This window comes from Malaclemys terrapin, chromosome 6, assembly GCF_027887155.1.
Source record: "Malaclemys terrapin pileata isolate rMalTer1 chromosome 6, rMalTer1.hap1, whole genome shotgun sequence".
In the NCBI taxonomy this organism is placed as follows: Eukaryota; Metazoa; Chordata; order Testudines; family Emydidae; genus Malaclemys; species Malaclemys terrapin.
In genome coordinates, this window is record NC_071510.1 from 89,630,231 (window position 1) to 89,657,014 (window position 26,784).

At 41.4% G+C, this 26,784-nt stretch overlaps 1 protein-coding gene across 4 annotated transcripts in view; it reads right to left on the bottom strand.

The window, feature by feature from the left end:
- Positions 1 to 376: 376 nt before the first annotated feature.
- The window catches only part of LHFPL2 (LHFPL tetraspan subfamily member 2), a 195,498-nt gene continuing 169,090 nt past the window's right edge, over positions 377 to 26,784 (bottom strand). For all 4 annotated transcript variants that reach the window (XM_054032652.1, XM_054032653.1, XM_054032649.1 and 1 more), the window contains one exon: positions 377 to 4,389. In XM_054032652.1, coding sequence (XP_053888627.1) covers positions 4,133 to 4,389 — 257 coding nt within the window. In that variant the 3' untranslated portion in view covers positions 377 to 4,132. The remainder of the gene's footprint in view (positions 4,390 to 26,784) is intronic.

A 26,784-nucleotide genomic window follows, 5' to 3' on the forward strand; every position in this document is an offset into this window, starting at 1 on the left:
ATAAATCAGGCCTGGATTACCCAGAACTGAGTATTTCAAATGAATTGAGAAAAGAGATTTTAGATAAACCTTTAAACTACAATCAATGTTATCCTATTTCCTCTACAGATTCTATAGCATTACTCCAAAGTAGCAATACATTTGTCCAAAAACAAAACTCCAGCCACGCTTCACTTGGCAGTCCCTTTTTAAAGCGCATCACATTTAAAAAAAAAACTTGTTATTGCACATCTCACATAAATTTGTGTGTGTGTGTGTGTATATATATATATATATATATATATATATATATATATATATATATATATATATATATAAATATGCCATACTCCAAAAAGAACTATGGCACTTTACAGAATATATGCTTACAAGGTGATCAAACCACAGATGTTTAAAGAACATTTCTCTTGTTAAAAATATTTACAAAGTTAGTATGTTACAATTTTGAGTGAGCTAGACCGTTTTTTTTAAAAATGCCACATCAAACATTCCTTGCATCTAAGCACTACATGTACATTAAGAAGCAGTTATGCTATATGGCCCATCATTAAACTAATTAAACATGCCTGAAGATGACAAAAGAAAAATGATTTTCATAGAATGTCTTGGGAAGGCCATTGTTCTGGTGGAACTGAAATTCAGGAACAGCAGCCATCAAACTTAATGAGTGGGTCGCATTTTAAAACTCCATTAAGAAAATCTGTATGTAATAATAAAGCCATCTTATCACTTGTTAGAAAAACAGAACCCTGAGCAAGCAAAGAGTCTTGGTTTGTTTCTTCCTACCATATCTTCCATCTGTGCCAGTCACTGAGTATGACCTGTTGAGTTGATTAGATCAGTTTGATGTTGTATTACTACAATAATAGAAGCTGGTCCACTTCCCTTACAAATTCAGAAAAACACATGCAAAACCAATATCTTTTATGCACAGTACTATAAAACCCAACATTTAATATTTTCAGCACTGTAAAGACCTAACATAGGTATGTCCTAATAATACATTGTTCACTGGTGTTTTTTTTTTAAGTCACACAATACATGGAGCATGCACGGTCCAAACCAGTTGAGTTAAGCATTGCACACCACCTTTGAAAACGGTAATCTGTCATTGATTAATATAGTACTTGGATTTTTAACATATTTGTGACACTATATGAAGAGAGTGTCATGATTTGGTGGCAGTGATTTTTTTTTTTTAACATTGGCACACTATCTTCCTAAAGAAAAACAAATTACAACATTAGAAAGAAAGAAGAAAAAAAAAGAATATAATTTATCTTCACCCCAATTCCATGTGGTGTTCACAGCACTTAAGACCCCTTCTTGTTAAAGTTCTATATCACAGTTGTTCTAGTGCCCCAGCTTGTATTGCTCCAATGGGGGGAGGCCTCTGAAGTAGTAGCAACTGTAAGACAAGCCATAACTTTGCATCTGTATTCTAAAGTGGAGGGTTCTTACAGGATTTTTTATAGGATTCAGCCACATACAAATAATATGGTTGAAAATTTGGAGCGTGTGCTTTGTAAGGTATACTTTGTATATACAAGGAAACATATTTCAAAAGGTGCACAGTTTCAAATAAGACACATTATGATGCTGTGGCTACAGTTTTGCCCTAACTCACCAATTTTTGCAAGTGGTTATAATTTGTTTAAAAAGAAAACCTGCTTTGTGCAGACACTTGACATAAATGGTTCCAGCCCATAGCTTCATTTTATGTTAAATATTTAAAAGAAAAAGTGAGTTACCCGTTTTAAAATCTTGTATAAGAGTGCAATGGGATTGGGAGGGGGAAAACACAGGTTTCTCAAGTGTGAATTCTGCGTTAACAAGAGGAAAGGCTGGGTTCTCACAATGCAGTGGTGAAAAAGAAAATTATAAATATTACTAAGGGGGAAGTTTTGCCCTGTGGCTAGCATAAGACCCTCCACATCATTCTGCCCTGCCATTGGGAATGTGCACAGGAGAACAGAGGTGTCAGCAGCACAGCTGTGTAGGGGGCTTGGATTTGTATTTACAGAGAAACAGGGACTCTGACACTTCACAAATGGCACTCCAGAGGCTGGGGCTGCTACTCCAGCACATTGATTCTGGAGCAATACTATCAATTTAATGGGTCCAAAGTAACAGGTCTGGTTTATCAGGATCAGACCAGAACAAAATTATTCCACTGTAAAAAGAAAATTAATTGATTTAACTTATTAGAGAGGCAGCATTATTACCAACTGGAGTTTACAAACTACCCCTTTATTAAAAAAAAAAAGCGACATTGTCTTTTTAAACCTTTAGAGTGGAAGCCTGGACCCTCACTAGAATCTCTCACACAGATCAATAATTTCTAAAGAAGTGTTCCTGGGAAGGAGACTTCCACAGGAGCAGATAAAGAATTCAAAAAGCTCCAAAGAAACCTTTTACATTTAATAGTATAACATTAGTAAGACTGTGCATAGTTAATGCAAGCTGCATTTCCCTCAGCTCTAGGTCATGCTAGAGGGATGCAGCAAAAATAACACAAAACCTTCACACATTTCTATATTAATTTGCTGTTTTCTACACTAAATCACTCAGGTAATCCAGAGGCTTATCATATTCTCTGTCTGCAGAAGTTATTTGATTTTTAACCGTACAGAAAAATGGATACACTTGCAGACACCTCTAGTGGTTCTGTAGCTTTCTAACAATAGGCTCAGCCTTCAGTGCCTGCTAGTATTTCACCACCACCATGAAATAAACGGTTTTAAAATTAAAATTTCCAATCAAATATCAAGTGAATCGTTATCTATTAAACCCTTGATTGTGCTCATGCGTCCCCAAGGCAGTACAGTATTCTTTCTTCTGATATCCTTTTAATCTGCCCTCTAGCATAATTCCAGTAACTGGAGAAACAACACACGTAATATGACTGAACTGAACGTGTTTTGGAAAGGAATGTCACTCGTGGCAAGTCATATTTCTGCTTCTGCTGATGTGCTGGAAATGGGTCCATACCAGATGTGGTTAAAAAGAGTGGGAAAAGGTTTTCCCACAAACATTTAGAATTTGGCATCGCCTCCTGCAGGGTGAACATCTATTACAGACTAAACTGGTTCTGAGACACTGGCCTGTGGACTGGGAATGAGGTTTCTTTTGGCAAACAGAGAAATATTGTAACTGTAAACCCAACATACAGTTAATATTTTTACTGAAGAGTGAGGCACGCTCAACACTTGTTGGCATTCACAAAATAACCCTGTCAATTGTGCTGCAGAGACACTATAGTGTTTTTCCTAAATATTGAGGATTCCTGGGATTTCTAGTAAAGACACCATTTTTGTATCCAAAGTTCAGTGTTTAACACATTTAGATACTAAAGCATTACTTCTACCATTTTTATTTTATATAGGTAAACTCCAGCGTAACAACAGTTCCCCTGGCTCTGCTATGAATTTAACTTCAAATCTAGCTGCTAAAATATAATGTATCTACCACTTGTTACTGATATTTCATGCCAGAACAAACTAAATAATATGAGCCCCTGCCTCACTTCCTTAATAGTTTATACCACTTTTAGCAAGGTCTTAATGTCAACCCTGTTCTCTTAGTCATGCATTTAATTATCTAAAAAAACCACACCCAACAGTTGTGCTTTAAGTAATTTTAAAACTCATCAACAAGCACCACAATATTAACTATAGTACCAAACCAGATGGCAATAAAATGTTCACAAGTGATTGAAGCCCTTGAAAACAAAACCTGATTAAATAGGCTAGTCCTGTACATAGTAGAAATGTGCTGGCTTTTATTATTTTAATGCAGATCCTTCAAAGTGACCAACGTGGAGAATGCGATCTGATCAAATCAGAAATTGTCAGGTATATTACAACGTTTGTTCACTATATACTCTCCCCCGCCTCACTCTCAAGTTGTATATTCTGCTGAGTCCTGAAAATGTAGTCACACCAAAAATTCCCACATATCTACACTCTCTTCACTTCAGATCCTCCTTTCTCTGGTCCTCATCCCCCAGCAAGGGATAGAATGTTGCGTCAGTAGTTCAAGGCTAGACCGCATAAGGCTAAATCACACAATGTGGATCCTTTTATCAAGTCATTTAAAAGCAAAATAGACACTGATCTTTTTTCCGCTATATTTAAAGGAGGCAGATAAGGTTTTTCCCCTCTTCAATTTCTTCTTGCACTTTGTCACTAGATGTGGCAATTTCTGCTTGCGCTGAGAAGACGGCACAGATGAATGTCAGACCAGTGCCACCGATAGCTGTGTAGAAGGCCCAGCCCAATGAGCAGTCTCCTAGTTTATAAGCAGAAGCATAATGTCCACAATAGCTTATTGCCTTCTGGCAGCCCCAGCCCGCAGGGTACAGCATCAAGCCTAAGATAAGGAAGAGGCCTTAAAAAGAAAAAAAGAAAAAATAAAATTTAACAACCTCTATGTGTTAGACCAAATATAACATTTTGCAATTATTGTAATGTACAATGTTCGGTCACACCTGCTCCCCTACAAATAATAGAAATGAGAGATAGAAAAACCCTGTTGGCCCATCTCGTCTATCTCCTACTAGTAAGAATTGTTCCCTACGGAACACTGCGTAGTGCTTTGTCTACATTTCTAGTCCTTCCACCACTTTGCTTGAGAGAGGCTATTTCACAGTCTAATAGATCTCACTCAGTTTTTCTCCTCTTAGTGAGTCTTCATTTTATAAACTTTCAAACACGTTACCCCTAATTACACACTGTTGTAAAACCCTAAAGTATTTGTCTTTGTTTACACCCTTCAAATACTTGTGAACAGTTATCGTATTCTGCTCAGAGTCCTCACTTAGCCAAGCCACATTTAATCTTTCTTCATAAACCAATTTCTCTAGTACTTAAACAGTTTTGTTGTTTTTCTCCAAATTTTCCCCAGATTGATCTTTGAACTTAATAAGCGTGGCCATTCTCAATCCAACCAATGGTCCATCTATCCTCGTATCCTGTCTCTGACAGTGGCTAGTGCTAGATGCTTCAGAGGAAATGAACAGAACAGGGCAATTTCAAGTGATCCATCCTCTTGTCCGGTCTCTGTTCCTGGCAGTTGGAGGTTTAAGGACACTCGGAACATGGGGTTGCTTACCTGACCAGTTTAGTTAATAGCCTTTGATGGACCTAACCTCCAAGAGCTTATCCAATTCTTTTTGAACCCAGTTACATTTTTTGGCCTTACCAACAATCCCTGGCAATGAATTCCATAGGTCTACAGTGTGTTGTGTGAAGAAGTATTTCCTTAGGTTGGTTTTAAACCTGCTGAGTAATAATTTCACCTAGTACTTGTGGTATGTGATGGGCTAAACAATGCGTCGTTAGTCACTTTCTCCACACCATTCATGATTTTATAGACCTCTATCATGTCCGCCCTTAGTCATGTTAATCTCTCCTGTTATGGAAGCTGTGCTATACTCCTAATCATTTTTGTTGCCTTATCTGTACCTTTTCCAATTCTAGTATCCTCTTTTGAAATAGGGCAACCAGAACTGCACACGGTATCCAAGATGGCATTACCAGATTTTCTGTTTTATTATCTCTCTCTTTCCTAATTGTTTCTAACATCGTTAGCTTTTTTGACTGCTGCTGCACATTGAGCGGATGTTTTCAGAGAACTATGACTCCAAGATCTTTCTTTTTGTACGTATTGTTGGGATTTTGTTTTCCAATGTGCTCTTATCAACAGTGAATTTCATCTGCCTCTTTGTCACCCAGTTTTGTGAGATCTCTTTTGTAATTCTTTGCAGTCAGACTTAACTATCCTGAGTAATTTTGTATCGTCTATAAATTTTGCCACTGTTCACCCCTTTTTTTCAGGTCATTTATGAAAATGTTTCTCTCACTTCATTGTGAAAACTGGCATTTATTCCTACTCTTTCTTATCTTTTTTTACTAATTACTGATCTATGAGAGGATCTTCTCTCTTACCGCATGACTGCTTAGTTTTGCTTTGGTGAGGGACCTTGTCAAAATCTTTCTGAAAGTCCAAATAGACTATATCAATGGTTGTTGACTCCCTTAAAGTATTTTAATAGATCGGTGAGGAATGATTGATTTCCCTTTACAGAAGCATGTTGGCTCCTCCCCAACAATTTGTGTTCATCTATGTGTCTGATGATTCTGTTTCTGCCAATTTTCCTAGTACTGAAATTTGGCTTACCAGCTTGTAATTACCAGGTAATCTCTGGAACCTTTTTTTTTTTTTTTTTTTATAATCAGTGTCACATTACCTACTCTCCTGGTACAGTCTGATTTCATTAAGCAGTTGGTTACATGTCAGTTAGTAGGTCTGCAGTTTCACATTTGAGTTCCTTCTGAACTCTTGGGTGAATACCGTCTGGTCCTAGTGACTTATTACTGTTTAATTTATCGGTTTGTTCCAAAACCTCCTCTATTGACACCTCTATCTGGAATAGTTCCTCAGATTTGTCACCTAATAAGAAAGACTCAGGCGTGGGGATCTCCCCCATATTCAAGAAGGATGCAAAGAATTCATTTAGCTTCTCCAACACAGTCTTGTCTTCCTGGAGTGTTCCTTTAGCACCTCAATCATCCAGTGGTCCCACTGACTGGCAGACTTCCTGCTTCTGATGTCCTTAAAGAAATTAGTTTGTGTGTCCTTAGTCAGTTGCTCTTCAAATTCTTTCTTGGCCTGCCTTATATTTCCTATACCTAACTTGCCAGAGTTTATGCTCCTTTCTGTTTTCCTCACAAGGATTTGGCTTTCCAATTTTTTGCCTTTTTGCCTCTAATTTCCTCTTTTATGCTGCGCTTTAGCAATGGTGGCATTGTTGTGGTTCTCTTACTTTTTTTTTTTTTAATAATTTGGAGTAAACATTGAGTTTCAGCCTCTATTATGGTGTTTTTAATGTTCATGCAGTTTGAAGGCATTTCACTCTTGTGACTGTTGCTTCTAATTTCCATTTAACTAGCTTCCTCATTTTTGTATAGTTCCATTTTTTGAAGTTAAATAATGTGGTGGGTTTCTTTTTGCATTTTTTTTCCCCTATGAGAATGTTAAATTTAATTACATTATGGTTGCTATTACTGAGTGGTTCAGCTATATGCACCTTTTGGACCAGATCCTGTGCTCCACTTAGGACTAAATCAGAAATTGCCTCTCCTCTTGTGGGTTCCAGGACTAACTGCTCCAAGAAGCAGTCCTTTATCTATTAATGTCTAGAAGTTTTACCTCGGCATCCCATCCTGAGGTGACATGTACCCATAGATGTTGGAACTGGGGGTGCTACTGCTGCACCCCCTGACTTGAAGTGGTTTCCATCATATACAGGGTTTACAGTTTGGTTCAATGGCTCTCAGCACCCCCACTATACAAATTGTTCCAGCATCCCTGCATGTACCCAGTCAATGTGGAGATAGTTGAACCCCTGTTATTACTGTGTTTTCTGCCTTTGTAGCCTCTCTAATCTCCCTAAGCATTTCACCATCACCATACTGGTCAAGTGGTTGGTAGTAAATTGCTATTGCTATCCTCTTATTGTTCAGGCATGAAATTTCTGTCCGTAGAAATTCTGTGGTACAGTTTGATTCATTTAAGATTTTTACTTTATTTGACTCTATGCTTTCTTTCACATATAGTGAAAGTGTGACATACTCTGTCATTCCTATATGTTTTGTACGATGGTATTACTGTGTCCTATTGATTACCCTCATTCCACAAAGTTTCCGTGATGCGTATTATTATATCAATATCCTCCTTTAATGCAAGTTACTCTAACTTCCAGCATTTGTGTACTAGCATGTGTACATTGTGTCAATATTCAGTTTGCTGGCCTTCCTATGTTATATTTAAATAGGATTCTTACATTTGACTGCTCCTACCTGTACTTTACCAATTTCACTCTTATCTACTACACTAGGATAGAGGTCCGCCTTTAATAAACTCATCCCTAAGTGATGTTTCTGCCTGAAGCTTGTGCGATGCTGCACCTATCAGCTTTCCCTCAGCCTGTAGTTTAAAAAGATTGTAAGGGATTTTTTTTTTTAATGTTACATGGTAACAGTCAGGTTCCATTTTGGTTTAGAGGGAGCCAATGCTGCTTATATAAGCTCCTCCTTTCCCAAAAGGTTCCCCAGTTCCTAGTAAACCTAGAACCCTCCTTCTTCGTACACCATTATCTGATCCACACATTGAGACCCTCCAGTTCTGTATCTTCCTGGTACTGAGTGTAGAACTGGAACCATTTCAGAGACTGTTACCATAGAGATCCTGGACTTTACTCTTACCTCGCAGCCTAAATTTGGCTTCCAAGACCTCTCTCCTACCTTTCCTTATGTCACTGGTACCTTCATGTACCACAACCACCAGCTCCTCCCCAGCACTGCACATAAGTCTGTCTAGATGGCTTGTGAGCTCTGCAAACTTTACACCTGGCACGCAATTTACCAGGGGTTTGTGATGACTGGGAGAATCACAACTATTTATATTTCTAATAATTGAATAATAGTATCTGGCTCTTCCTAGTGACTAGGGTTCCCTTCTCAGGAACGGTATCCTCAGTGCAAGAGGATACCAAGACATCAGTTGGTAGGAAGGTCCCAGCTATGGGATTGTTGCCTTCTGCTCCAGCTTGATGCTCTCCTTCCCTGAGACTTTCATTCTCCTTAACAGCACAGAGGCTATCAGAGTGGGGGTGGGACTAATCTCTACTGTGTCCATGAAAGTCTTCACTATGTAGGAGGAGCTGTCTCACTTAGCTTCTCCAGTTCATGCACTCTGGTCTCAAGAACCTGTACTGTGTCTGAGGACTGTGAGCTGCGTGCATGCAATGCAAGCATACATATCACACAGTACATTCAGTGCAATGAACTGGCTAACGCACACTCTGCTGCTGGACTTCAGCCTGCATTATTTTTACTCTTGAAGGATTTGATGGTTTTTGGGGGTGGGTGGGTTATTGGCCTAAGTTTAGAGTATGTTTGTTAGGTGAATCTGCCTCTCATACTCCCTCTCTAAATTCCTCTGTTCGCTAGCTCTGGTCATTTAAGATTTTTAAACCCCTGCTCTCTCTGAATTAGCCTGCCCTGTTTTGAAGGGATCCAAAAGGGGCTAGAGATCAAAGGATAGCAGGCTAGAGCCTGGTTAGTCAGCTCTCAGCATAGCCAACTGGCCACTGGGCTCAGCACACAGTCCCCAAAACATACCACACTATAATCTTCAAGCAAGCACATAAATGCGGTGGGTTTGTTTTGTTAACAGCTTGGGTGAAATGGGCAAATCTATTATAGCCAACACACAGTAGATGATCAGCAGGAAGTTTGGTATTTATACTATAAGGTAGGGGCTTTTAGAGCTTGTCATATCTTGGCACTCATTGACATAAGCCAGGATGGCTGATAGCTATTTCCCTAAAAAATAGGTCTGTCAAGTGATTTAAAAAAATAATTATGTTTAATCGCACTGTTAAACAATAGCATACCATTTATTTGAATGTTTTCTACATTTTCAAATATTGATTTCAGTTACAACACAGAATACAAAGTGTACAGTGTTCACTTTATATTTGTTTATGATTACAAATATTTGCACTGTAAAAAGATAGTATTTTTAATTCACCTAATACAAGTACTGTAGGACAATCTTATCATGAAAGTTGAACCTACAAATATAGAATTATGTACAAAAAATGGCATTCAAAAATAAAACAAGGTAAAACTGTAGAGTACAGGTCAACTTAGTCCTATTTCTTGTTCAGCCAATCACTCAGACAAACAAGTTTGTTGACATCTGCAGGAGATCATGCTGCCTGCTTCTTGTTCACGTCACCTGAAAGTGAGAAGGGTGCTTCTCATGGCACTGTTGCAGCCAGTTTCGCAAGGTATTTACAGTGCAGCTGTGCTAAAGATTCATATGTCCCTTCATGCTTCAACCACCATTCCAAAGGACATGCTGATGACAGACTCTGCTCGATAACAATCCAAAGCAGTGCAGACCGACTCATGTTATTTTCATAATCTGAGTCAGATGCCACCAGCAGAAGGTTAATTTTCTTTTTTGGTGGTTCAGGTTTTGTAGTTTCTGCATTGGAGTGTTGCTCTTTTAAGACTTCTGAAAGGAGGGTCCACACTTCATCCCTCTCAGATTTTGGAAGGCACTTCACATTCTTAAACCTTGGGTCAAGTGCTGTAGCTATCTTTAGAAATCTCACATTGATACCTTTTTTGTGTTTTGTCAGAGCTTCAGCAAAAGTGTTCTTAAAATGAACAACACGTTCTGAGTCGTCAGCCGAGACTGCTATGGCAGAATGTGGGTAAAACAGCTGAAGACATACAATTCTCCCCCAGGGAGCTAAGTTACAAATTTAATTAACATTTTTTTTTTTTAAATGAGCATCATCAGCATATCCTCTGGAATGGTGGCCAAAGCATGAAGGGGCATATGAATGCTTAGCATATCTGGCATGTAAATACCTTGCAATACCAGCTACAAAAGTCCCATGCGAATGCCTGTTCTCACTTTCTGGTGATATTATAAATAATAAGTGGACAACATTATCTCCTGTAAATGTAAACAAATTTGTTTGTCTTAATGATTGCTGAACAAGAAGTAGGAGTGAGTGGACTTGTAGGCTCTAAAGTTTGGCACTTTTTTGTTTTTGAGTGCAATTATGTAACAAAAATAATGCTACATTTGTAAGTTGCATTTTCACAATAAAGAGATTGCATTACAGTACTTGTATGAGGTTAACTGAAAAATACTATCTTGTTTATCATTTTTACAGTACAAGTATTTGTAATCAAAATATAAATATGAGTAGGTTACACTTTGTATTGTGTTGTAATTGAAATCAATATATTTGAAAATGTAGAAAAACATTCAAAATACTTAATAAATGTCAATTGGTATTCTACTGTTTAACAGTGCGATTAAAACTGCCATTAACTCAAAAAAAAAAAAAAAAAAGTGATTAATCGACAGCCCTACTAAGAGTTTATTTTCTTTCAAATTACTTTTTGAATTTTGCTTGGCATGGCACTATGAACATGCAGGATGTTTTTGTTCAATTATGTGTAGCAAATTTATTAAGAAACTGCACATATCAATAAAAGATTTTAAATATTACCTGATTTTTTTTTTCTGTACCTCTAACACAATTCTTTTTGGGAAAGGCAAGTTGTAAACAGTGCTATCACTGTCTAAAAGTGAATCCAGAGAAAGTTTAGATTTCCACCTACCTCCAGCATTAATTCATTCCTATATTTCTTCCAACCCTGAAATTTCCACTAAGTTATAAATCACAGCCAGTCTTTGTTTATTCCTCAGTAAATCTTCAGTGCAAGAACAGATGTAAGGACTAGTCCCTGTCTCATTCAATTTAATTAATATTTTACATGCTCTAGTACATTAGATTTTCTTAATTATTGTTGAAAGAAATTCAACCAGCTGTGAAAATTCTCCCTCAGTGAAAATAAACTACAGTTCCCAGGTTTTTAAACCATTGAATACATGACTATAAAATGTCTATAAATGTCAGTTGTATTGCAAATGAAAGTCCTTCACAAAGCATTTCTTAAATAATGATGGGACAGCTATTGCGTGAATGAACTGTAAGCTCCATTATTGCTTGGGGTAGTGAAATCTCTGTGAATGATGGCCATTCTTAGTGAAGGGATTTCTTCCCCATTGTATACGCAGTAAGAAACAATGACAAATTTTATGTTGTGCTTCCTGTCTGTTGCCTATGGTACATTGAGTATAAAGTATTGCTTAATCTTAGGCAGATCTGGATAAGCTGTGCTTTCATCGTGCTGAGCTCACCAACCATTTCAGACTAACCACGAACAATTCCCCTCCTTTAGTCATCTGCACTTTCCTGTTCCATGTGTAACCAGATGACTAAACAGTATTTCTTCTTCGTGTACAACTAATGTGTCACAGTTGCTGTTTCTGTTAGTGATCAACAGCAAAAGGTTCACTAATCATGATTTTCATAAAAAAATCCTTGAATTTTAAATAGTCTAAGCAGCCATCACTATGTGAGTTTCTAAAACTGCATCAAGAAAATACTTTGTTTATATGTCCTAGCAAGAGCTTTTAACTACAAATTTGATGTCTAGACCATTCTATACCAATATTTAATTTACATCTATCTTCACCTATGGGAAGAGGAGCCTCTGAAAATGATAAAATTGTTTCTTGGCATCCATTTCTCAAATCTGAAGAATTCCTACCCAAAGCTCATGCTGCTGAAGCTGTTGTACGGTTCTTGTGTGTACTCTGCCTGGATTTTATGGAAAACCAAATATCAATTTGGTCTGTTCCTCTGAGGTTTTAGCCTTAATGTCTCTGCCACTTTGAACATCTCGATCAAAATCAGGTTTAATACACAATGCTACAATACTTTGCTTTAGTTGATCTCAAATAAATGGCCTAATCCTGAAAGGTGCTGAGCACTCAACTCCCATAGCATTAAAAAAAGTTGACTATAACATACAATTAACTGAACTGGGACTGTCTTGGAAAAAATTAGGAAGGTCTAGAATATAAACTGTGAAGGGTCAGTTTTCTCTGCTTGCTAAAAACAGGTAAAGTCCCAGATTAGTTTTACTAACACTAGAGAAAGTAAAAATTCTTAAGGCATTTTCCCCTGCAAAATCACCTTTCATTCAACTTCAGTAAACATGCAACATTTTATAATAGACATTGCCTCAAGAGTTCCACCACTTCCTTATTATTAGACATATCAATGTTTACCACCATTAACAACTTTAATATTAAACACCTGTTTCCCAATTGTAGGAAAACTTAGTAAATGTTTATTTATTTTTAATGTATAGCTAAGACAAAACAGAGCTCTTTAATGTCACTCAGAGGCACTTCATGCCATATATTACAGCATAAAAAGCTACTGGCCAGCCAAATGGCCTAATAGTTGAACAATGTGGATCACAGATCCATCTCTGATCTCTCCCAGGTAAGAAGGCTGTAGGGGTAGTAGGTTCAGGTGGGGAGAGAGTCAGAAGAGTCTCTCATGTTGTTTCCTTTTGATTGTCTGAAGGAGTAGTAAGTAGTTAACGATTCTACAGACCTACTGCCTTGACTGCTTCCTGCTGGTTAAGAATCCAAGAAAATTGTGACAAAAATACAAAAGAACAAGTATAAGAAACACAGATGAACCAGGAAGAGCCAATATCCCACTTATTCTTTACTAGACAGGATGGCTTAGTAGTCTAGCATCAGGTTTGAAATATTTGGGGTCTCTAGAAATAAAATCCTGACAGGGTCAACAGAGCACCTTGTCCTTCCACGGTAAGTTGAATGGCATGCAATTCAATGCACAGGGTATTTCAGATAAACTTTCACACTAGAAGTCCTGATCCATGTATTGTACCTTATCACTGTAATCAAGTATTACAAAATCAGATGAGAACATGCACAAAAGCAGCCTCAGCATTACAAAAATACGTGTATGCTTGTTAGGATATAGATATTCAGGCCTGTCTGCAAAGTCCTATACTTTAAGAATTTAGGAGTATTCTTATCACTTAGCTAGTTATAGAGGTATAAAAGAAAGAATCAAAATCACTCTCTGAATGTGTAAGGGACAGTCTGAGGCCTGGTTATGCTAAGGCCTTCAGCTAAGCAGCAGAGGCAACCATAAACTGGGAAGTGTATGGTCACATCCTTACATTCCAAACTAATCACACTGAAATAAGGTGCTACTGGGCTGTTAGGAATACAATCCTGTTCTGATATTCCTATCACCTCCAGAGAAAGGGAAGAGCCTAGAAGATGTGAAAGGAAATTTAGTTTGATAGTTTTCTGTCAGGTAAGAACTCACTTATCAATAGACACAGCTGGAAAACCTTTAAGTCTGTATAGATGTAGTTGTGAAATCCTCGCTTCTGTAATTGTTTTTGTCTGTTGTATAATTAATTTTGTTGGGTAAACCAATTAAGGTGGTGGAATATAATAGGTTAAATAACCGTGTTACAATGTGTCAGGATTGGTTAGTTAAATTTCAGTAAAATAATTGGTTAAGATATAGTTAAGCAGAACTCAAGTTTTACTATATAGTCTGCAGTCAATCAGGAAGTAAGGGGGGGGAGAATGGGAACAGGGACTGGGGGTGAGGGAATTGGGATCATGTTTTGCTAACGGGGGGAATGGGAGCAGGGACGGCTTTGGTGTCAGAGCTGGGAAGGGGGACACTGAGGAAGGAAACTGGAATCATGCTTGCTGGAAGTTCACCCCAATAAACATCCAATTGTTTGCACCTTTGGACTCCGGGTATTGTTGCTCTCTGTTCATGCGAGAAGGACCAGGGAAGTGAGAGGGTGAAGGAATAAGCCCCCTAACAATGCTGACAAAAGCAAAAATACTTATTAACCTCTCCCACTCCTCCCAGAAATGAACATAGGGTCAGTGCAGGATCAGTTCAGATGCTCATCCAACCCTTCTGATGCCAAAACCAAACCCTACAACCAACAGGTCCTGACTCCTCTCTACCTGTGTTCTGCTACAAGAAATGGGGGTGTCCAAAGCCAACTACCCTGCAGCATCTGCAAAGGCAAATGGCAGGCCCACTTCCTCCCCTCTAGTGTCCATATGGGGTCGCTTAACCCTCTACTACTCTACCCATCATCCGAGATCATGTTTTCCCCCTCCTCAACATGTTTTCTTCATCCCTCATAACAGTCCAGACTCCACTAGGGGTGGAGAAGGATTGCTGATGGCTCCAAAGCAACTAATTTTGTTCTCTTGCATGGTTGGCTGCTCAATGTGCTGTCTGCTCAGCTTGCTTCCTGCATTTTCTCCTTCCTGCTCAATGACCAAGGGAACCAGGGTGTGCATCTGGAGAAGCCAGGCATTCAAAGCACAGTGCCTTCACTGGCTGCCAGGGAGAGAAGCACTCAGCTGCCCACTCCAGTTAGATGCAGCCAGGACAGCAGCTTCTAGCAACCCAGAGGGGAAAAAGCAGCTGCCTTTTAATTATGTTAAGCCTGACAGTGTCCATGCCTGGGTATGCCCTGTCTGCTAGTTAATTTAAACATGTTTCTACATTTGGGGGAGGAGAAAAACGGCCTTTTCTTTGGTTATCTCCTATTGCCACTCAACTCTGCAGTGTAGTTGTGCAGCTTGCAACTCCCACACAACTGCATTTGCTCTACTCCCTCTGATCTGCATTTTGAGGGACAGGCCCTGGGATACACACTGTGCTCCTGCACTGTGGGCAGCAAGGATGTGGGAGAAAGAGGAAGTACGATGGGGCAGAGAAGGGGGGAGTTCAATGGAGGGAGACAGGAGCAACAACGTGGGGAGCGTTAGTAATGTTCTATACTGGATGGCTGAGAGGTAGGAGCCATCTTATCACAGCATTGCCAGATATTTGTGTACTTCCCCTCATCTGACACAATGTACTGCTACTCATGCAGCAGAGCACACTACTGGCCTCTGTATCATGTACAATTCAGTGGTTTCCATGGTTAAATTTGTGGTCTTGGTCTATTGATCTGTATCACAGACAGAGACAGTCACATGTGAATAAAAAGCAATTGCAGACTAGTCTGTGGCTAGACTGTCAACCAGAAAAATTACTCAGAAAATGGTAAATTCTGATTAAACATTAATTTCCCACACCAGCCTCCACGCTGCAGCATAAGTGCCCTGATGTTTCTTCATAAGATCCCTGTTTGATGGTGAAGGTTCTTTTTCATGCTAATGCTGAACACCCATATACTGCAATTAGTTTGAAAACAACCATTAAAATATTATCCAATGGCATGATGCTGAGAAGGGATAAAGCTCAATGGGAGCTGTGGGTGCCCAGCAGCCCTCAGATCAGGCCTTATGCCCCCACTAGTCTTGCATTCAGCAGTCTCAATTATTTTCATACCATTTGATTTTCTATTTTCTGTACTTTCCTGCAGCGCTGCCCAGCCCACGTGACTGCTGCCATCTCTTATTATTTATACTATGGTAGCACCTAGGAGCCATAGTCATGGACCAGAACCCCATTGTGCTAGGTTCTGTACAACACAGAACAAAAAGAAGGTCCCTGCCTCAAGAGCTTACAATCTAAGTGTAAGACAAGAGAAAAACAGATGGATACAGTTAGGGAAGTACAAGGAAACAATGAGACAGTATTGGTCAACATGACAGGCAGTGGTATCAGCATGCCAGTTTTTTTTTTTTTTTTTATAGACATGATGCAAAAGAAGAATTTTAAGGAGGGATTTGCAGGAGGATAATGAGATAGATGTGTGGAGGTTTATGAGGAGCTCCTCCCAAGTGTGACGGGCAGCATGGGAGAAAGCCATAGGCGTGTGCAGGGGGTGTGCCAGGTGTGCCTGGGCACACTCTAATGCAGGGACGGCAGAGCTGTTGGGGGGCGGGGGTACGTGCTCCTGCAGGACAGCGTGTATGGCGCCGCGCTGAGCCAGACGCTGCTAGGAGCCTCTCTCATGGTTGGGGGGGGTTTGGAAGTGGCGGGGGGGGCAGTCGGGGGACAGGGAGCAAGGTGGGTTGGGCCAGGGGGTGGGGCGCTCTCACCTTGGGGGCAGCTCCCTCCTACCAAGCGTCCCTGCGTGCAGCGGAGAGTCTCAGCAGAGGCAGGGCAACTCTGTATGCTGCCTCCCTCCCCCCTCCCAGCGCTGACCTGGTTCCCAGCCCATTGGCCAGGAACCCCGGCCAATGGGAGCTGTGGGGGGGCGGTGCCAGAGCTGCCTGACCGCACCTCCCCTGCAGGGAGGGGGAGGGAGCTGCAGGCAGAGAGAGCCTCAGGATATTCTTCAGGGGACAAGGAGTCCAGGGCAGCCTGGTGGGTTAGCAGGGGGTCTGGCGCTGGCAGCAGCAAGTGACCTGGCCCCAGTCCGCTCTGCTTCACCCCACTGGCTCCCACCGTTGTTCAGTGGTGGGGGTTTGGGGGAAGGGGTGGGGCATGCTGGGGACGGGTTGCTCGCTGGTGCCAGGCTCCCCGCTAAGTCCCCAGGCTGCCCTGGACCCTGTGTCCCCCTGAAGTACAAGGCCCCCCAAAGCACAGGGTCCAAGGCGGTTGCCTCGATCCGTCCTATGGTTGGGCACCACCAAAAATCATACAATTGGATTGGATAGGGGGTGGGATTATGGGGTGGTGGTTAGAGGCAGGGGTCTCTGGAGAGGGCGGTCAGGGAGCAGAGGGGGTTGGATGGGGCATTGGAGTCCCGGGGTCTGTCAGGAGGCAGGGGGTGGATAGGGGTCAGGGCAGTCAGGGGACACGGAGGGTCATTGGGGGGGTCTTTGGAGGCAGTGATCAGGGGACAAGGAGCTGGAGGGGGTTGGATGAGTCGGGAGTTCTGGAGGGACTGTCAGGAGGCAGGAGTGTGGAGAGGGATTGGGGGAGGCAGGGAAAAGGGGAGGTTGTATGGGTCGGGAGTTCTGGGGGGGGGCTGTCAGGGGGTGGGGAGCAGTTGGATAGGCGTGGGAGTTCCGGGGATCTGTCTGGGGGCGGCGGTGTGGATAAGGGTCAGCGCAGTCAGGAGACAAGGAGCAGGGAGGCTTAGGTAGGGGGTGGGGTGCTGGGGGGCAGTTAGGGGCAAGCGTCCAGGAGGGGGTAGTCAGGGGACAAGGAGTGGGGGGTTTGGGGGTTCTCAGGGGGGAAGTCAGAGGGAAGTAGGAGGGAGTGGGTGGGTGCGGGGCTGGGGCGGGGCTCCCTGGGTGCACACCCTAATGAAATGGGCTGCACACGCCTATGAGAGCACAATGGTGTCTGAAAATTTAACAAGTGGGCATGAAGGCTGCTATCATGGGCTAATCAGAGGCAGGAGTTGACATATTGATAGTGAGATGGTAGGTAGAGCGGGGACAGGCTGTGATGGCCCTTGAAATCAAACATAAATAGCTTATATAAGTAGCCACTGGAGGGATGCAAAGAGAAGGATGAGATTGTCAAAGTGACGGGTTAGGAAAATGATGTTTGCAGCAGAATTCTGAATGGATATGAATAAGGAAAGATTGCATTTGTTAAGGCCAGAGAAAAGGATGTTGCAGTGACTGAGACGGGTACTTTGTTGAGAGTTTTAGCTGTGTGAATGGATAGGAAAAGCTGTATATAAGATGTTACGCAGAAAGAATCAGCAAGATTTAGATATAGTACGAATGTGAGGACCTAGAAAGAGGTCTGAGTCAAAGATGATGCCCAGAAAATTGTAGGATGGGAAAGGAAGGCGAGCTCAGGGGAGAGGGAAGGTCACATAATATTTTGTGAGTTTTCTCTTGGAAGAAATTGGCGAGATCTTATGTGGAGAAAGAAATGAAGATAGGAGCATGGCCGAGTCTTAGGAGAGAGTCACAGATCGTGAAAACGTGGCTGAGATTGAAGACATGGGATTTAATAAAGTTGGAGATGTAGAGTGGCTTAGCTAAGGAAATGGCAAAACTGGAGGAGGAAAGAATAAATTTGTACTGGAGGAAGTCAGTCTGGTCAGAGGATCTCCACCAAAGATACTCCACAATATGAGAGCAGATGCAGCCAGAGTTCCAAGCTTATTAAGCCTGGCTTAGGTCACAAGTCAAACCTGTGCCTTCCTCGGTACCTGTGCCAAAATCTATCTGCTGTTGCCATGACTCTTCCACCCGAGAGCACTGCCAGCCAGAAAATGTAGCTATTTCTATGTAAAGTCATAAATAAAACCCTTCTTTCCTCCCCAACCTCAGCATATCACCCTGAGAATGCTCTCCAGCTCTATACATATCTCTAGGGAGCCTAGCACCATAGTACCTAGGCACAGGATTTCAGTCCACGACTCCTGGTTGTTAGTATCTAATAGTACTTTCAAAGTGTACAGTGCTGTTTCCGAACCACAGATTCATAAGCACACAAGTTGCACTTAAAACATATCTATCAGCTGGAAAATTTTTAGCAGCTTGAGATACATCATAGGGAGTATCAGTAAAAACAGCATTAACTTTCAAACTAGCAGAGCCCTTTTATCTAAACCGTCTAACAGCAGCCCTGTTTTAAAAAACTATATGAGTGAAACTTTTTTAGTAAAGTATTTAAACTGAATTTTAAAGCAAATTTTTAAAAAGGTGTTCTAAAGGTGAGTCTAGCATACATTTATAGCCAGAGAGAATAGCAACAAAAGAGGGCATCCTAGCATAGGCTTTTGGTTTGTTGTCTAAATCTGCCCTCTCTGAATAGACTAAACTGTTCTAACCGTGAAATTTTGGAATTTGGCTTCAATTAAATTTTAAGTCTGCATTATACAGATTTATGAGCAAACTCAATAAATAATATTAAAGCATTTAAATATTTGTAAGTCATAGAAGAACAAAGCTCATATTTCAGTTGTATAATTTTATGGCAGCATAATCAAATCAAGTAACAATGATCTCCACTCCTTCACACCAAGACTGACCTGGCTACAAGACTGAGTAAATATTAACGATGATTTTTTAAAAAATCAGCTACTTACCCTTATCCTAGTGTATTTGTATAGCCGCCAGTCTCCAAGATACAGAGCACAGCATGTAATTCTGGAAAGTAAAAACTTATTCCCATTCTGAAGCTGAGTTTCCTCTGAAAAAGCCTGGTGTTCTTGTGATAATTTACAGCTTCAAGTTGACATCCAAACTGCCTCTGCTCACGTAGGTTTGCAAGAAAAAATGTGTCTGTCTCAGTTATTATTTCATACCATATTTTTAATCCCCTTGTTTAAAAAACTGTATACAAATTTTCTTTCCTCAAATGTCTTTTTTGTTATTATTTGCCAACTTCGTGTCACCCTCCCGTTGGGATGTCATAAACCAGCAAGATGACTACAAACAAAACTAGAAAACTCAAAGGTACAATACTCTCTCGCACCATGGCCAGGAAACCTGTGCATATACAATGAAAGCTCTGATTTAAGACTCTAAGTTTATTTCAACAAAGAATACTGCCTTATACTTAATTGGGGAATATTAGCAACTCTGCCTGAATAACACTTGCTTATCAAACTCAAAATCTCTGGCTTCCAAAAGAAGCCTTAAAAAGTGGAAAAGGCCACTTCATTATTTAGATTGCTTCTACTCAGAAAATATACTGTAGTCTAACATCATGTAAACATCAACCCTTCTATATCTGGATGATGTAAAAGCAAACACTCTACCCCACCTCAGAACACAAAAACCCCTAGGTTGCTGCATAAAATTACCAGTACCCACAAAGCAAAATTTATTTTTGTGAAAATGAATCTCTTGAAAAAGACATAGCAATGCTTTGCAGATTAGTATTGCAGTCTTCCCCCTCCCCCCTTCTCCTTTGATTAAGAATTTTTTTTGTCCTGAAGACACACAAACTGTGATAAGCTTGTTACGCAGGGTTTTGATGCAGTTCAGTAGGGTGATGCAGGCTACCATTGTGGAAAAACAGCAATTTGATTAACAAACTTCAGCATTAATTTGTCACAGTGTGTGCTAGTCAGCATTTGGGGTAAGATCTGAGCTGCAGCAGAACAGCCGCTTTTTTTTTGGTGACGTAAAGCAGATCCCCTTTCCTGACCTTGGAAAACAACCCCTTAGGAATGTAGTTACCCTGCTGTTTATTTGGATAAGTGGAGGCGCACTATTTAGTTCTGACAGAGTCTCCCATGCAGCTGCTGTTGTGCTATATTAAACACAGTGTATATTAACAAAGCCAATTTCCATTGCAAATCCTGAAACTATCTTCTCATTCCCTAAAGAAATTGTGAAAAATCTCTGAACTTGAAGAAACAGGAAATTAACCAGATGTGATCAATGAGGTGGCAATGTAGCAAGTTCCCAAGGAACAGAGATACACTACTGCATTATTTAAAAAGAGGAGGAGGAAAAAAAGAGTAAGAATGTGTGAGGGGATCATTGTCCCATAAAAGCATGGGGGAATTTATGCAGGTAGGTTCCATCAGCACTAATGGTATTGACTGCATTCATCCCCTGCATACCGATGGGAGATTAGACCTCTAGCCCCAAAGGCATTTAACCAACTAGAAAAAGTAAACTTGCCTCCATTACTCAATGTCACACTTCCATTCTGTCAAAACATAAATGGCAAACATCTGGATGTTTTTCTATCTGGAATACATGCACAAAGCAGCAATCTCAATTTAGCCCTAAGAGACCAGGCATCCGGACTTCTTTTTCACAGACACATTGGGTTTTCCAACACAAACAATGTCTGTGAAGGATTCCACCAACCTGCAATTAACAAGGTCTTCTGCTCCTGCTAATCACTTAGGTACTGAGCAGTCAACTGACAGGGAATTTGCAGTATAGCCTCCTTCTCAGCAGCTCTGGCTCTAGACAATACTTCCTCAATTATATTTTATAAATGATCCACTTATATTTTAAGCTGATTCTATCAAACTGTGTGGGCTCTGAGACTGGTGAACTCAGTCACAGAAATCCAAATCTGAGAGGAAAAAGGTGGAGAATTACTGGACAAAGCCTTACAGTATTCCAAGCCCTGAATGAAGATTCTTAATGAGAAGAAACATAAGCTAAATTACCTGGAAAAAGAACAGGAGTACTTGTGGCACCTTAGAGACTAACAAATTTATTAGAGCATAAGCTTTCGTGGACTACAGCCCACTTCTTCATATGCATCCGAAGAAGTGGGCTGTAGTCCACGAAAGCTTATGCTCTAATAAATTTGTTAGTCTCTAAGGTGCCACAAGTACTCCTGTTCTTTTTGCGGATACAGACTAACACGGCTGCTACTCTGAAACCTAAATTACCTGGAACACTGTGAAATAACCAGTCCCTCAGACTTTTGTGCACAGCAGATCTCTCTGAATCTAGAGAGAAAACTAGGCTGTCAGAAGGATCCTGCTATTGTTTGTATTTTAATTCTGTTCCAAATCCAGACTAAGGCCTTGGCTACACTTGCAGCTGTACAGCGCTGTGAGGTAAACCTGTCTTTGTACAGCTGAGTAGGGAAAAGCGCTGCAGTCTGTCCACACTGACAGGTGCCAGCGCAGTGGTGTGGCCACACTTGCAACATTTGCAGCTGTGATGGGAGCAGTGCATTATGGGCAGCTATCCCAGCATTCATGTGGCTGCAATGTGCTTTTCAAAACGGGGGTGGGGTGGGGTGGATTGTGACAGGGAGTGTGGAGGGAGAGAGAGTGCTTTTTGGAGCAGCTCTCTATTTTGCAAGTTCCAAACTCCCGGCCCCCTGCTCATTCATTTACTCACTCAAAGCAAGCTGCAAACTGTTTGCTTTTCTCTGTGGTATGAGCTTTGAAACCGGTGCTTCCGCATTCCTGCAGCCAGTCACAACAATGGATAGGATTGGCCACTTGACGAGCTGATTAGTACAGCACTGCAAGCGTTTACACTCACACCCATGAGTCGTAGCCACTCCCCTGCAGCTGTTATTCCTCTCGGAGATGTGGAGTACCTGCAGCACTGTAAGTGCCCTGCCAGTGTGGACGGGGAGTGAGTTACAGCGCTGGGGGAGGCTTTACAGTGCTGTAACTTGCAAGTGTAGCCAAGGCCTAAGACTTTTGTGTAGACAGACCATTGCAGCATTTTCCCTGAAGGGTTCCACCATGTTCCGTCAGCAAATTAAAGAGACTTGGAAAATGACGTTTCTTTCTGAAAATGTTGTAACTGTTACTGTTACCCACAGCCCCTACATTTATTGTAACTGACAGAGATTAGAGGGGAGAAATTATTCCCACTCCCACCCCACAATTATAGGTGCTGACTCCGTGGGTGCTCCTGGGGTAGAGCACCCAGGGGGAAAAATTGGTGGGTGCTCTGCACCCACCAGCAGCCAAGCTCCCCTCCCCACCCTGCCTCCTCTCCTGAGCACGCCGCCCCACTTCTCTTCCTATCTCCCAGTGCTTGCCGCTGCAAAACAGCTGTTTTGGGGCGTAACAAGCTCTGGGAGGGAGGGAACGCAGTGCACTCAGGGGAGGAGGTGGGGCTTAGGTGGGGATTTGGGGAAGGGGTTGGAATAGGGGCAGGGAGGGGGCAGAGTTGGAATGGGGGCGGGCCAGGGCAGGGGTGGAGGGGGGTCAAGCACCTACTGGCACCAGCAGAAGTCGGCGCTTATGCCCCAAATGCATTTGTGTAATTGACACCACTTTGCATATAGTCGGTGTCACTATTTTGTTCCTGGTGCCTACATTCTCCAGGTCTGCAGGAAGGTGTTCACTGGTAACAGCAGCAGCAGAATTGAAACCAAGTGGACAGACACTAAGAAGCAGGCAGGTGTGAGGACACTGGACAATGAGAAAGGGGAGAGTATGAGGAGCCCCGAGCCTGAACACCTTTGGTGATGTTAATCATCAAAAGATCCTTCTAAACATAAAATAGGGAAATAAAAAAACCCATAACAATTTCAAAGACTCAGTCAATGTAAAAAAACCCCACATTGACAGTGTCCATTTAAACCATAAAACTGAACTCAGGCTTACAAAAGCAGAGTGGAGACAGGAGACTGAGGAAACAGGACGGTTGAAGTGGAAGCCGCTATGCAAAATGCTACTCAGCAGATTGCTCAGCCTACTGGAGTGATAGGAAGGAGAGACCCACTCATTAATTCCAGACTAGTGGAGCCACATGCAGATACAAATACATCTGGAACAGCTTCCACCTGAGACAAGAGATTGAAATGTTTAAAATGGTAGCCAGGCAAATTCTCAAAACTGCTTAGACTGTGTTTCCAAAATACCTTTCCAAAGGGGTCTATGTGACTCTCAGAAGAAAAAGAAATTCCTTCACAGTTCCCTCTTCAAAACAGACTGACCAAGAGAATAAACTCTCTTAACTTTCAGTCCTAACTAAGCTAATCCTTTTGTTCATGAAGACTACCCCTTTATTGTGAATATGGCAAGTTTTTCTTTATTTAGAACCAAATCTGTGTAAGCTTTCTAATCATTCAAAACAGAAATAGGTTGGTAGGAGGGTGACAGATGCAGAAATGGTGTTGGGACTGGTGTGTGTGTGAGAGATGGAAGAGAAGGCGAATAACCAGGATACTATGTGCTACTATGGGAATGAAATATGCACTGCCACTACTAAATGAAACTAAAGTAAATCAAAAAGAAGAACAGGAGTACTTGTGGCACCTTAGAGACTAACAAATTTATTAGAGCATAAGCTTTCGTGGACTACAGCCCACTTCTTCGGATGCATCCGAAGAAGTGGGCTGTAGTCCACGAAAGCTTATGCTCTAATAAATTTGTTAGTCTCTAAGGTGCCACAAGTACTCCTGTTCTTCTTTTTGCGGATACAGACTAACACGGCTGTTACTCTGAAACTTAAAGTAAATCAGAGTGCTTGTAACCCTCCATGTGGGTTCTTTTGACAGAATGACAGCAAGGCAGGTGCTGCCTGCATAGCTTTGGCTACTGGTACAATGTAACACTCTTCTCTGTCACACTTGTTTAGTGGCCTGCAACCCTTCTTTTAACAATAAAGGTGTGCATAAGCACCCACTCTCTATCATCTTTTAACACTGTGGTTAGACTCCCTGTTAATTGAGGGGAAGAAAATTGGAAGCAAACGGATGATAAAAAAAAGACCCAACCCCTCTCACGGGTTGCAGAAGTGATTGGATGCGTGGACCAGCCTTGCTGCGCTTCAGAGTGGTTCAGTGAGAGTGGTAGCCCTGCTGGTACAGTCAAGATTAAACATCACATCCATGAAAACTGAAGAGTTTACAAGATTTCAGCAATACAAAAAAAAATGTATTAAGTGCTATGTATGACTTGGACACTGTATAAATAATAATGAAATACTCCTACCACCACTACTACTAATTTCCCCTTATTCATTCCAACCCTTTTCATGGGAGTGGAACCCTAAGGATTTAAGGTGCCACAAGTACTCCTGTTCTTCTTTTTAAGGATTTAAACTTTCTCTTGCTTCACAAATTCCTCTTGAGATCCTGACAACATAGGTATCTTACCCTCCTTCCCATGGAGAACCTGCTGGGATGTCTTTGAAACTATCAACTCAGTTCCTTAATTAGTAGGAGTTGTTGCTACTGAACAACTCAAAGCATTCCAGCTTTTCTCTTCATAAGCTGAATATGCTCCCTCCCTTCCCCCCCCCCCCCCACAATCTTGCCAGCCCATGGCAACACAGGAAGGAATACAAGGAGAGGATTGTGACCCACATCTCCTGCACAACAGTGTAGACACAAACACTAATTTAGCCACCAGTCTCCATTTTAGGTCAGTTTTCACTCTGACCTACTGGGGCAAAATGGAGCATTCAACATTTTTAAAGATTAAGAAGCCTTGAGAATAAGTAGAGTGCTGTCTGCTGCCATTAAGTACTATTTTGCCATACAAATCTGTGATAAATTAGTACCTAAACATTCAGTTTGTACTGCGGATGATAGATTCGGGATGTTCTTTAGTTATGAGTGGAAATACAGGCTCTCTGACCACAAGTCAACCTGAATTATTCTACAATCTATCCTGGAAAACGATCCCTCACACAGACCTTGGGAGACAGGCCAGTCCTCGCTTACAGACAGCCCCACAACCTGAAGCAAATACTCACCAGCAACTACACACCAGCCCACAGAAACACTAACCCAGGAACCAATCCCTGTAGCAAACCTTGTTGTCTACTTTGTCCTCATATCTACTCTAGCGACACCATCAGAGGACCCAATCACATCAGCCACACCATCAGAGGCTCATTCACCTGCACGTCTACTAATGTTATATATGCCATCATGTGCCAGCAATGCCCCTCTGCCATGTACATTGGCCAAACCGGACAGTCCCTATGCAAAAGAATAAATGGACACAAATTGGACATCAGGAATGGCAACATACAAAAGCCAGTAGGAGAACACTTCAATCTTCCTGGACATTCTAGAACAGATTTAAAAGTAGCCATACTTGAACAAAAAAACTTCAAAGTGAAACAGCAGAACTAAAATTTATTTACAAGTTTAACACCATTGATTTGGGCTTGAATAGGGACTGGGAGTGGCTGGCTCATTACAAAAGCAGCTTTGCCTCTCCTGGAATTGACACCTCCTCATCTATTATTGGGAGTGGACTAAATCCACCCTGATCGAATTGGCCCTGTCAACACTGGTTCTACACTTGTGAGGTAACTCCCTTCTCTTCAAGTGTCATTATATAATGCCTGCATCTGTAATTTTCACTCCAGGCATCTGAAGAAGTGGTTTTTTTTATCCATGAAAGTTTATGCCCAAATAAATCTGTTAATCTTTAAGGTGCCACCGGACTCCTTGTTGTTTTCCTGAATTATTCTGTCCATAGAAGACGCAAAGGAAAGCAACAACAGCTGTTTCACAACACTAGATATAACCCTTCCCACCATTGCAACACTGGTGCATGCCAACCCCCTGACTAGCATATACAAGTTGTATCCTGCTCATTTGAAAAGTGAAAAAGCACATGCCTGTCATGCTACTTAGGGATGGCTAAATCAACATTTTGGTTTTCTTAAAAAATTTAGAAGGCCTATGGGTTGGTTCTCTATTGTGAAATGGCCCTGTGACACAGCACTAGTAGTGTAAAGTGCAGCGGTAGGCAACCTATGACGTGTGCCAAAGGCGGCACGCGAGCTGATTTTCAGCGGCACTCACGCTGCCCAGGTCCTGGCCACTGGTCCGGGGGGCTCTGCAATTTAATTTAATTTAATTTTAAATTAAGCTTCTTAAACATTTTCAAAACCTTAATTTACTTTACATACAACAATAGTTTAGTTCTATATTATAGACTTATAGAAAGAGACCTTCTAAAAACGTTAAAATGTATTACTGGCACACGAAACCTTACATCAGAGTGAATAAATGAAGAC